The sequence below is a fragment of the Chelmon rostratus genome, chromosome 6 (genome assembly GCF_017976325.1).
Source record: "Chelmon rostratus isolate fCheRos1 chromosome 6, fCheRos1.pri, whole genome shotgun sequence".
Taxonomy (NCBI): domain Eukaryota; kingdom Metazoa; phylum Chordata; class Actinopteri; order Chaetodontiformes; family Chaetodontidae; genus Chelmon; species Chelmon rostratus.
In genome coordinates, this window is record NC_055663.1 from 20755708 (window position 1) to 20769603 (window position 13896).

At 40.5% G+C, this 13896-nt stretch overlaps 1 protein-coding gene across 1 annotated transcript in view; it reads left to right on the forward strand.

The window, feature by feature from the left end:
* LOC121607434 (contactin-1a-like) overlaps positions 1–13896 on the forward strand; it is a 62796-nt gene that overhangs the window by 28227 nt on the left and 20673 nt on the right. The window contains exons 2-4 of the mRNA XM_041938223.1: positions 3624–3758; positions 5799–5837; positions 13025–13151. Of these exons, the coding sequence (XP_041794157.1) occupies positions 3704–3758; positions 5799–5837; positions 13025–13151 (221 nt within the window). The 5' untranslated portion in view covers positions 3624–3703. The remainder of the gene's footprint in view (positions 1–3623; positions 3759–5798; positions 5838–13024; positions 13152–13896) is intronic.

Here is a 13896-nt window from a genome sequence, read left to right on the forward strand (position 1 = left end):
GCCCTAAGGGGGGTTATGGGGTCATGATAAAAAGCGTAAATGACAGTGTTGGTCATTGCAATGCAGCAGTGGAGAGTCTCGAATCTGCCCCCAGCAGAATCTCCTCGGTGTTATATGATTTTTGATTTCTGAGCAATAAGGTTGAGAATTCTAAGGGGAACAAAGAAAAAGAGATTGAAATTCAGCAAGCAAAGCAAAGCTGGGAAAGGAAAGGAAAAAAAACCTTGACAAGAAGAACCACCAAAATCAAACCCCAAGCAGTAATAGCTCTTTCATCCTCCAGGGTGTGATTTATGGGGGCGAAGAAATGGCCTTGTTTGAGGGCTGTCACATCTGGGCCATGTGATTTACTGTGATGACTGGAGCACTCTCATCACGTGCATTCAGGCTGCTAAGATAGGACAGGAGAGGTAGGAGGTCGCATTAATACTGATTTTAAGAGCATGCTGCCTTTCTGAGTGGTGCTGGTCTGATGGGTTTTTTTGTACAGTATATCAATTCAGTGACATTTCTTAATGGGATAGATGGGACTGGTTTATTCACAATGTGCTCTGACGCTCTAATGAGGCTCCTTGTTGTCTCCCCTCATCTCCTAAGTGCATCTATTTTGATCATTTATGATTTATGAGCAACAGAAATTATTTTACAGTAGCTGTACAGCTGTAGTGTAAAGACGGAGAGAGTTTTAATAAACTTATTTTTTCAATGCTTTGTCTGACTTCAAGAGATGAATGTCTTTAATAGATGAGCAGAGCTCCCCTGGTCTTCGTTCCACAACAGCAGTGTTGTTCCAGATTAAAATGAGTGTTTGCATAGTTTCATTGCCGGTCACAAAAGGCCCCCCGCAGCACACAAACTGCTCCTTTTGAAAGGTGTTGCTAGGATACGGGCCAGTGTGAAGATGAAATCCCCTCTGTATTGCGTTTCCGCAGCTGTACAGCTCGGACATTATGTCCAACTTATTGAGCATGTGGTGCAGTTGTGCAGTGTGTCTGCCCATTTGTCTTAATTCATATTTGTGCATGTATCCCTGTGTGTCAGTGTTTGAATAACTGTGCATGAAATGCAGTTTTGTTTGTGCCATGCAAAGCTGACATATTACACAGACTCTCTTATATCAAATCCATCATTTGTAATAAGACTATTTTTCTGGTGAGAGCCACGATCTCAATCCTGCTGTCACACCTCTGAGTCTCCGCCAGCTGACACCTCAGGCTGTGCACAAAGAATCAATAGTGTCTGCCTCATGTTCAATTACACTCTAATCAACACACACCAGTCCAGCACAACCTGTAAATGAATGGAAATGTCTGCTGATATTGAACTGATGATCAGCACTGTGATACTAGGTGTTACATTTTGTTGTTAGTTTTGACAGTGTTGGCTGAAAAGGAGTTCAGGTCATCAAGCACTGACAAGGCATTCAAACTAGAATTGACTGACGCTAGCTGGGGTTCCATCCAAACACAGTGCAAATTTGAACCAAAATTTGAGAAAATATACAAATGAAAATGGAAATGAATGCACATTTCCATCCACTACTCTTTTGTGATTGTAAGGAGTTGGATCATGGAGATAAACAGCTGGTGGCGCAAATTTTTCAGTCAGATGCCATTAAACCATTGCAGAGGAGGAGGGCGAATCAAGATGACGTGATTAAATTAACCTCAAACGGTGAAAAACAACAGAAAACATGGTGAACATATGGATTTTATCTTTATTTTGTCTATTAATCTGAGGAGCATTACAGTCTACTTTTGGCTCCACACAAATCAGACTTTTATCTTTTTCATATCTTCAGTTGAGCTGCAGCTTAAATGAGGCACAGTGATCACATGCGTCATGATTTATTCATTTAGTCTGTTTCCATTGCACTTTGGCAAAGTTTGCTTTTGTTTAGTTTTTTTGTTGTCTTACTTATGCATTTGTATTACTTATGTTCTTACAAATAAAAAGTTCCAAAAAAATAAATATATAAAAACTGTTAGATAGCAACTCACCCAATGACAAAAATCAAACAATTATCTTAAGATAACATAAGACATTAATAATCCCCAGCTGGGGAGATTTGGGTGTTACAGGCAGCAGGCAATAGTAGAAGGAAAATAACAACAGAATAGAGAAATACCAAATACACACTAAAGGTTACAAAGAACTATAAAAAAAATATATGCAGAAAATATATTTTCCTGCAAAGAACTATAAAAAATATTGCCATAAGCCTGTACATCTTTGCTTCTGTGATGGGGGACCTATGCTTGTGTTTAATAAAACTGATAATCATTACATTTTAAACCATCTGATTAAAAATATGAATTATATATAAAGACAACGCATTAAGTAGTAGAATTTCAACTCAGATACTCTCAACCATTATGGAGAAATGGTCATTCTTCCTCTTGTCTCTGTATTCAGACAGCTGTTGCTTTTCATAGTGGGTTACTGGGCGTGAGGCTGAGAGCTGGCGCGCCGCTGGTGCTTACTGGTGTGGTGTTAACGTCTCGGGGGCAGTGAGTGAGCAGCGAGACGACCGCTCAGCTAAACCAGTGCTCGGGCTTTCTTCTGGGAACTGTCCAAATGTCAGTCATCAGGCGTCAACCTATCGAGGAGCTGGTGCCTTGAAGGCTGACAGGAGGCAGACACTCAGTAAAGATGCTGCGACACCGTCTGCTGGTGGTTCAAATGAAGGCGGGGATTGGCTGGTGAAGCTTACCATGTGCTGTGACACAGGTTGATTCTGATATAGTTTACACATTGCATACACAGTGAGGCTGCCATATGGGTCACATTTCTCCTGTAATAGACAGTATCATACACATAGTGCTGAGATGATTAGATTAATTGATTAGGTGATGAAAATTAATCAGCAACATTTTTGATCACTGATTAATTGTTTATGTTTGTGGAGCATAAATGCCAAACATTTACTGGTGCCAGCTTCATAAACCAGATGAGTTGCATATTTGTTTTGCCATGTTGTATGGTTTCAAATGAAGTATTTTAGAGAGAATTTAGACTTTTATATCATTGGTGAGACAAAAGCAGAAGTTTAGACATTACCCTCAGTTCTGATTTATTTTTAAGAATGTTTTTCATTAGATAAGATCATTTTGTAGACCAGACAATTGATCAATAAAAAAAAAATCACCAGATTAATCATTAATCAGATAAGTTGTACCTACAGTCCTACATACACACATTGTAACTGCTGGTCTATGGTTTTGCAATTGGGAATGTATTTCAGTCTTATTCCTGCTGATTCCTGTCTTTTGATTTTGATTTTATGTAATGTATAATTTAGAAAAGATGTAGTACATGGCAATGTCCAACAAGCAAATCCTTTTCATTTAGCATTTACATGCTGCTTTTTATTGTGACTGAAAATGAGGTTTGGGTCCAAAGAGGCCACACAGTTGATTGTTCAGCAGGTTAAGAGCCTCTTTTTGCACAACTGTTCTATATTTTTGCCATATTGTGGTAAATACACTCAGGCTGAAGGGCAGCAGAGGTTTTATCATATTTTTTGTAAATTCACAGTCCCTGCCAGCACACAGATTTCTTTCTCTGAAGAATTCTCTATGTTTTGACAGCCTCTTTTGCTTTCTATTTTATATCTCTTCAAGGAAAGCCAGGCAGTCCTGCTAATGTTCCATCAGCTGAGCTTCTAGCTGTAACCCCACCAGGTGGTCCTCACTTCAACATCATGCTGCACCTCACGCTGCTCCTCCATCTCCTGGTCCTCTCGCTCTCCCCTGCAGGTCAGTAGAACGTTCAGCTGAAAGAGAACAGATAAATTAATTGACAGAATATGTTAAAAGATATTTTGAGATACTGTGTCACTGCTGTTGGATGACAGCATCTCCAAAAATCAGAGTTTATGTTCATCCTTTTTTCATGTGACTATCATGCTGCTTTATATATAGCTTTTGAATGTTTGCATGACCTCAAGAGTCAATCAGTTTCTCAAATTAGAGCTACAGCTGAAATAAAAACATGTAACACGCAACACTTGGACCTATTAGGTATCAGTGACACTACATGAAATGTTGTAATTAGCTCAGTGGCTCGTGGCAGCTTGCTCTCTGAGAATTTTCTTTTACAACTTGCTGGTGAGCCACACTCTCAAATCAAAAGGACTCGGCTCATTTAGCCCGACTCTTTATACTTGTACAGTGTGTCCTTCATCTTTTTAGTATCACCATCCAAAAATCCAGCTGTCAAACATAAATTTAGCAACAAGCACTAACTGCTGCAACTGCTAAAAAACTGCCAGTGCATTGTGTCTCATATTCTCATACAGCAAGCACATGATGTGTGGCTGCTTCTACAAAGCCTGAAAAGCACACAGGTGGCAGGTAGCTTGGAGGCTAGAAGCACTTGTCAAAACTGGATTGTCAGTATGAATGGGAGACAAGGTGTTAACAAGCATTAAAGCACTGCAATGGTAGGTGTAAATGCAATTTAATTAAATCAGATCTAGATACATTTAAGATAAGATACACATTTCAAAGGTCAACTGTAAAAAAGCACACATCGTAAAATAAGATACAAAGCTAATGTACTGTGTATCTGATAGGCCAGGCTGGGCAGTTGTGTGCCTTGAGCCTGGAGTTTGCAGGTTTCCATTTGTCTTTTTGTGATCAGCTGTGTTGGAAACTAAGCAATGTGGTCAGAGAACAGGGGGTCTGAAAATGACCTGTGTAAAAAAGACACAACCTCCTCTGTGTTCTTGTACCTTAGGCTATTCTCACTTGTTTCAGATTTGATTTCACATGAACTGAAAAGAGGGGGAGCTTGGATTGGGAATTCTCCCAACTTCACACCGCATCTCTTTCAAACAGACTCTTAGATCTTGGAGATTTATCTTTCCTTTTCTCTTTTTTGCTACATGGTAAGGCACTTGTGTTATTATAGCTGAGTTCACCAAAGGTTCTAGCAGCACTGCAGCTAAAGCTTAGAATATCCTGTTGAAAATGCACTCACATACAGTACATCTAAACAGCTAGGATAGGCACATAAACACACAACAACACCACATACATGGTTGCACCGTCCACACACACTCGGTTTATAGAGTTCATCCACACAGGGTTGAACTGTATGGCTTCTCTATCTAAACAGACAGCAGCCAGCCAACAGACTCAGGTCATTATTGTGGGGAGAGAACATCGGCTTGACATTTTTGTTTAGCCCCAACAAGAATAAAGTTTGATGGTTAATTTGACATTAATGCTGTGACAGCAGAACAAAACTCAAGCACACACTATCCTAGAACAAAAGTATGGAGTGTGTGTTTGTTTTCTGTGGTTCAGCTGGCCCTTAGTACGGCTTGTATGATAACATAAGCATACAACAGAGTTTAACAGTTTGGATTATTGTTTAATCATCAGGCTGGTTTCTCCCTTCTTTAAATGTGCATCGGTGACCCTTTGAATACAACATCACAGAGTAATTAAACCCACATCCGCCTAGGCCAACTACAGAAGTTTCCTTTTGTTATTGTGAAGGACAGGCTGTAATGGATTCTACAGAAATGGCCCTCAGCCACAGATATTTCTTCACTCCAAAGCAGGGTTTCCAGCCATCACATTCTCAGCAGCAGAAAAGGGATTCAGTCAAAGCTCTTCACTGAAAAAGACACTTGTTTTGATCCATTTTTCTGTGTCCTGTGAGAAGTGATTGAAATGCACCTGCAGTTAAGGAGCACAGGATGTTATTATCAATGAATGTCTTATTTGTTATTTTTGCAGCATCATGGTTCAATATGTTGACTTCATTTCCTTTCATAACTGTTACAGATACATCAATGCATGGGGAGGTACCCGACTTTTATGAAGGTAAGACTGATTATAATACCAAATAATCATGGTTGCTTGTTCCAGTGCCATAAAATATCTTGTGAAACCTTTCCCTGTAAAATTTGTTTACACTTTTCCCAGGTTTGTATTTCTTGCTTTAATTTAGAATTTAAGCACATTTAGTCAGCAGAAAGAGTTTCTAATCATGTGGTGGATGAATAGATTTTTAGTTACTTTGATGAAAAAGTGTTTTTTGTATAAATTGCATCCACATTTTGGTAATTTCTGCAGTTTTCCGTATTTCACAGTTAATTCCGTTTTTATTATCAAGTTCCATGATTTTGCATCGCCATCTGCAACCAAATAATGCTAAAAATAAGTGCTTCTTGGTTTTGGCAGGTGTTGCACGAAGAGCACAAATACACACATACATGGACAGTCGTGCATGTAAATAGACTTGCTTTCATTTCTTTGAGATGTACCCTAATGATAACCACTACCTACCTAACCCTAACCCTTACTTTTTATGTTAAGACTCCACCCTAAAGTAAATGATTTATGTGATGGAGACTTGCATTTTGTCCCCAAAAGGAAGTTGGATCCCTACATGTGACTGTTGAACAGCATGAGTAGTGCACACGCACACACACACTTATTACACATTGACATTTCTCTGCTAAATGTTAGTACAACAAGCTTTCCAGCACCATCGACTTAGACAAGAGACTCCTCCACTTTCTGCATTTCATGTGCGAGAGTAGAATGGAAATGCAGTTTTTTAGTTTCCACCAAAAATCTTCATTCATGTCTGTCCAAAGTTTTCTTGCGTGGGACATGATTGAGCTGTAGTATATTTCCGTACAAAATATTCATAATATGTTCCATCAGCGGATATAAGGTCTCGAGCTCAATGCTGACCAGGAAGCTACAGAGAATGTTTAATAACCAAGGACACAGAGTTTACACAGCTTTTTATTCATCTGTGTTCTGTCAAAGTGCATCTCAGGAATTCATGGGATACAAGTAAATGTCTGAAATATGAAAAATAGCTCTTGTTTCAGTTCAGCTCAGAGGAGGAAGCAGGCTGTGATTTATAGTGAAGGCAGATCTGTTTTGGCAGAGAAGGACCAGTGATTTGTGACCTGTGACTTTCTTGTTATAGAAAAGGGGCTGCTTTCATGTTGCACAATTTCCTGTTTTGTTCTGAGTTTTGCTCTGATTCTTAATCAGCTCCTGATGTTATATAAAGCGAACCAGACCACATGATAAACCTTTAGGCCTCTGCTGTCCCCTCTCTCGTAGCAGTTTCAACAAATGAACAATGCAGAAAAGCTGTTGTGAAAAATATTCTGCTTCATTTGAACACACACTATTCAAGCTTCTACAGTTGTTTTATTCATTTTTCTGAAATACAAGAAAAACAAAAGAAAAGATGTATGTCAGATCCAAATGAGCTTCAGCTGTGGCTCTGCCCATCTTATGCCCACTACAGCCCCTGAGGTGGTATATATATAATATCTGCCTGTCAGGATTTGTTAAGGGGCATGTAGTGACAGACGGCTCCCTTTCCCATGGTCCACAATAGCACAGAACAAATCTATCGGGAGGTCATGCTTCTTTCGATGGTTGCTATTTCTGGATTTCTCCTGCTTGCAGATGTAGATTAATCTAAATGGAGATGGTTAAAGTCCAAGACATTGCACTGTACATTACTGTGCAGATGGATTTAGGATGGTCATTAGAGCTAGAAACTGTATTAGAGCTGCCCTGCCTCATTGTGTGGAGGTCTTGGTATGACGGATGAGAGAAAAAAAGAAAAATTAGAACATAAGATGGTGTGATTCATTCAGACACCCATATATGAATTAGTTGTTTGTGATTTTAAAAATAATTATGTTATGTATTTATATATTTTTTGTTTTTTTATGTAACTAATCCATAATTGCAGACTATCCTTATATTTTATGAGACAAACCTATGAGACACAATTGAAAGGCCTACTACACAACTACGTGTATTTGTTTTTTTGCCAAGAGTTAGATGACAAGATAGATCACTACTTTCCTGTCTGCTGCTTTTCATGTCATGCTTAATATGAAGCTATCTGAGCTTAGCGTAGCATAAAGCCTGGAGACGGGGACATAACAAGTCTGGCTCAGTCCAAAGATAACAAAATCAGCAAAACAAGCAACTAAGGCGCACTAATTAACAAGCTGTATCTCGTTTGTTTAATCTGTACAAAAACCAAAGTGTATAAACCACGGTGCCAGACTATTTCTTGGTGGGGTGCAGTCTATGAGGTTGCCAGGCAACTAGTGGAGAGTCCAGGAAGTCTCTGCGCCCGGCCATGGAAGAGTCCAGAAATAGGCCAATCTTTTCATCCAGCACTCTGCAAGACAGTACAGAAACAGATTCCCCAAAATGTCGTAATTTCTTTAAGTTGTGTATGTTGGCAAAAGGAATATGAAAACCTCCAAGAGCAAGTGTGATTTTCAAAGGTGCAGCCTTTAAATGTAAAAAATCAGAACAGTGTGGCATTTTCTCCATTTCCAAAAACACTGTAGATCTGTATTCATAAATAATAAATTGGGAGTTTTGATCAGTCAGAGTTCCTTCCTGTTCGTCAGACACTGTGCTGTCAGTGTTTACTGCTTTATCAGCATACGATTTGTACCATGTGTGTTGTTCTCTGGGAGAAAAATAAAGTGGAGGCAGACTGTCAGCAAGGGGTAAATTGGAAAAAGGAAGGCTTGCTGCTTCGTTGCTTGGGAACAAGTTGTGATGCTGCATGCAGGTTGAATTGTTGATGGATCCTGTGAGGAGAGGGTTCATTTTTGCTGGTGGTCTCTCTTTTGTTGTTTTTTTTCACCCTTTCATTTTCTTTTCTTCTCCGTGAAGAATTGACGGTAGGTGACTTTTACAGCCTGTGTGCCCACCTGGAGTGTCACCTCCTGGACATGTTGACATTATCTCCACTTGTCTGCACAAATAACACAGCATAATGCAGCAAGGCCTCCACTAAATGTTTTTGAGATCTGATACACTATAGACTACAGTGTTTCTGTTCACTCAGCACCACAAAATGTGAGAAATGCTGCTTAGGCTTTAGAATTGTGAATTATTTGTCAGACTTGGACAAAGATGAAGAAGTAGCCCTAGGAGGAGGCAGAGTTGATCTCACACTCCTCAAAGGGCATAACATTGTGTAGGTGGCCTTCCAGTTGAGGCACAGTGCTTATCATTCAGCCCATAGCAATGTTAATGCCCATCATTCTGCTGTTTTCTTTAGTACCAAATAACCCCCTGGAGGGTTGAAAGATGGCATTAAAATGTATCAAAATGTCAAAGGAGACTCATATCACTTCTCTGCTGTCCAGCCATTTGCTCAGTACGTTTCAGACACTCCAATATATGGCTGAATTCACCACTTTCTTCTCAAACCTTAGGCTTGACATTATTGAGCTTTTGAGCAGGTGGGCGTGTTGGTTTGTGTGCCTGCCCCGCAGTGTATTCAAAGGTTTAGATAGTTCTGTGAAAAGTAGTGAAAAAGATTAGTAGATTGGCAGAAAATTAATCATCATCAATCATTTCCTGGTTGCAGCTTTTCAAACGTGAGATGCTTTTTTTGTACATGTTATGAAGTGAACATCGTTACATTTAGGACCATTAGTGAGACGAAACAACACAAATGAAAATGTCACCTTGGCCGTTGAAAAAATCGTACAAGCATTTTTCACAACCTTCTGACATTTTATTGGTAAAACAATGAATCAAGAAAATAGTCATTAGATAAATCTATAATGAGAATAATTGTTAGCTGCAGCTGTATTGACAATATTACCGACATGCTGTGAAATGAATGATGCTGCAGAGTTTGTCTGAGAAGTTTCTTTGGACACGCTCATCCTTTCAGTGCAGTGAAACCACAGCTGGCACCACACTGAGCAACACTGCCACTCTTATGTCCACACTCCTGCACATTAGTAGGACTTGCGGTGAAGCAGAACAATTATTTATTTAACCTATGAAATTTTAAAAGTAGAATTCTACCCCAGGGATAATTAGGTCTGCCACCATGCCTCATTATGTGGCTCAAGGGCTTGTGGGTAATTATTGCTACATCGTGCTTTTGGTGCTTCCAGGAAACAATATGTTATCTGTCCCACTTGGACACTCTCTTGGTCATGCAAACAAACTGTGCAGCAGATGTAGCCAAAACGCACAGCTGTGAGTAAAGTCAAAGTCATCAGAGGATTTACGTTCCTCAGGGATTTGGGGTAATTATGTGACTTATGAGAAACAAAAACATACAAAAGACTTAGTTTGTGAAATGGAAACGGCAACCCGTGAAACAGCTGGAAATCTTGACAGGAGATTAAATAACAATTTCACAAATAGGACAGCTGCTGTTGTGTTCATACGTACTGTTTCAAGTTAACAATCCATTGTCATGCACCCAAAATTTTATTTCAAACCTCAATGAATAATTGATGCCTCATTAAAAAGAAACTGATGCTAGGGAAGAAAGCCAGCTCCTAAAATAACAGGCTGTATGGCATTTCAGATGAGAGTCTAAAGTTACCTGCTCTTCAGTTTAATAGGAGTCTGTGTTTGGTAATGAAGTCTGTCCAGAGGAGGATCACTTCTAGCAGACCCTGGAGACACATAGCCTCTGACTAGTGTGTGTGTGTGTGTGTCTTCCTCTTTTAGTACAGATACAGCCTTTTCTGAGACTGACTTTAAACTGTTTGTATGTTTTAAAAAGAGAACCTTAGAGACACGTACAGTAGATACATATCGTAGAGAGAGGATAAAACAGATTCGAAGAGAGATGATGTGTCTTTGGAGTGTTTTGGTCAAAACACAACAGGCTAGATTAAGCTAAGGGATCACCAAAAGCATTTGGGTTCATCTCTTGGGCGTTGTGGATATCTGTATCAAATTTTAATGACGTCCATCAAAATGACCAAAAACATCAACCTCATGGTGGTACTAGAGGATCACTTAAGTCAGTAGGATCCATCATCTGGTGGACCATGAATGTCTAGACAAAGTTTTCATAGCCGTTCAGTCTTGACTAGTGTTGGGCTGACTGACTGGCATTGCCATCCCTGAGCCATGCAGCTGACAGGGAAAACCAGGGAGTTAAGAGACCTTTAGAATTAAAGTAGTCGTAAAAGGAAATCCATGAAATGTAAAGAAAGAGAAGCAGAGCCTGACAGTAGAATATAGCTTAAAGAGATGGAGAGAGGACAGAGAAAGTGAAACGAGGCAGGGAGAATGGAAGAGGCCTGTGTGTGTGTGTCTCCAGGCAGCAGGCCTTATGTGGCCTGCTTTAACACTCCCCTTCACCATCTGTCACATCCCACATTACAGGGGAAGGACAGGAACGGTACCAGTGCTCATCTCTCCGAGTTACTCTCCAACTGCTATTTCAGCATTGCACCACAGCCTCAGTGACTCCCCTCCTCCAGCCCATCCCACATTTATATTTCATATTTACATGCAAAGCATTTATCTGACAGTCATGCAGAGCAATCTAAGTGCAATACTAGAATAGGGTCACTGTAGTTCCTTTACTATACTCAATACATGTGAGTCTTTCTTTCAGTTCCTTGTTTTTTTTCCTTTACTTTTTTCTTTCCCCCTTGTTCCCAGAACATACCTTTCCACTTAATTTCCCTTCCATCGGCCACACAATGTCCCATTTATAGTATGTTTTATTCTCTCCCAGCCAGCAGTAATTCAGATTCCTTGGGATTTGCATCAGTGTCAAGCACTCGCTCACGGTTGGCTTCTGGAGTGTGTGAGCGGGAGTGGTTCCTGTCTCCTGACATCTTAATCGCTGCCTCCTGGTTGGCCGTCCTGGCGTGAGGAGGGTGCAGCTAACTTGCTGGTGTGGTTACAAGTCTGTCTTCATGCTTGTTAGGATTATAAGATTTTTAATTCCTTTTGCGTCCTTATAGCACAGACAGATAAATATGCATGCAGTTCGCTGATTACAGTGATGTCAGGCGCTCACACACGTTGGACTGCCTGAATGTCTTTGATTCTTACGTTGTTTTCTTAATATCCTGCACAAACATACCTTCCTGTTCTTGTGGTAGTATATAGTATTGAAAATCTTAGGGAAAGTGCAGTTTCAGATTGCACAACATTATGAAAATAAGCATCTTTTGTTCAGACTTCTAAAGGTTGCTCACTGTCAGTCAATATGACATTTTCGGAGTGAGCGAGTCCTAAGCGCCGATGCAGGCCTGGTTAGAAGCATTGAGCAGAAGCAGGATATTACTGTCTGAAAGAGCGGGCTTCTCCCCATTGAGGTGTCAGCTGTGCTCTCTTAGAACTCAGAGACGCGGGGGAATAACACACATGCGCACACCCATTCGCACACCCTTCACATTTGTATTCCTGCAGTCACCTACACACACTCTTGATCTGAGAGAATAATCAGCGTTTGAGAACATTTCGCCTCATTGCTTATTCATAGCCCGGCATTGTGTTTATGTCTTATTCATGCCACTGCTCGTGATGTCTGTCAGTTTTAATGAGTAATCGGGGCTAATTGTATGTGTGTGTTGACGGTGTAAAACGCAGATTGAACCAAGAAAGGCATTTTCATCAAGGGGACTCTTCTCCCTGGATTTGACAGTGCAACAGCTTCACAGCACCGACGATGACACATGCAGTATGAAAGGGGTTTGGATTATGCTAAGTCAAGTTAGCATTTCCATCTCCAGGATTTGTATTAGCTTATAATAATATCATATTCACTGGCAACAGATGAATGTGTCACTGTGGCTTGGCACCTGAGTGAGCCTGTCTCTGTCATAATTAGTGTGATGTTGTGATTTGGAATAAAGCTGGGGGCTTATTACCCTGCATCATGCCTAAAAGAGAGTTTGTGTGAATTCAAGGGTGAGATTAGTTAAAGCTACAACCAGGATTTCTCTGACATCAGAGGAGAGAGAGGTATGTGAATCTGTGAAAACCACAAACCAGGCTGAAATTAAAAGGCAGGTCTTCACAGGGGCGATCTCAGAGTCTAGTCAATATGTTTTCTTTTCTTTTTTGTGCTACATCTGAACCCTGCTGTCTCGTTTTTGATGGAACTGCCCCAGAACTGCCAGACAGATGCTGAGCTCTAACACCTTGATATATCCTGTTTGTAAATCTGACCCAGCTTGCCTTTATTTACTCTGGTCTCGTTTGTTTGTTGTCGGCAGACGAAGCCACAGGTTATGGGCCAGTATTTGAGGAGCAGCCGGTGGAGACCATCTACCCCGAGGAGTCGCCCGAGGCAAAAATCACCATGAGCTGCCGGGCTCGGGCCAGTCCACCTGCCACATACAAGTAACATATGTTCCCCATAAACCCGGTCTCATTACTACCCGCTGTGTTTTCTGTGTGGCTCCCATCGTTCACCATCTCTCAGGCTGTATTTAGACTGGTTTAGGATCTGCCTGTAAGTGGCAAGGTCGCAAGGATGCTTGTTTTAACCTTGATGCACGTCCAAGGTTTACAGTGTGTGTGTGTGCACCATCCAGCAGTGCATTATTGTGTGATATATTCTCAAGACATTCCCGCATAATTTTTTTTGTCAAACAACCTGCACAACTTTTGTTCACAGCAGATGTTTGTTTTTTCCTCATTCTAACAATAATTTAAATGCCAAAATATGACAGGCCAGAGAAACCCAACATTCAAAATGTTGCTCCTGCAGCAGCAGCAGCAGCGCATCAGTGCTGCCATCATATCTCGACCTCATTTTGCAGCTCAAAATTTAAAGCGTTTTGCGTGATTCATTTCAATTTAGATGCAAATGTATGTAAATGAGATTGCTTGGCATCCCCCAAATCTGTCTCACTGTCAGAGACCCCAGAATTATATGGAGGGAAAAGAAGTAGATTTGGCATTAAGTTTTTAGGATGGTTCATCCGCAGTACAGTTCACTGTGCCTTTCAAAACGTGAAATTTGTGATTGCTTTTATGTAGAACAGTTTTCAGTTTTTGAATCTTGGTAAATTCTTACAGTGAAACCACATGTTTATTGCAACTGCAGACTCTGGTCAGATTTTGTCTTGAGGGGCCAAGCGTC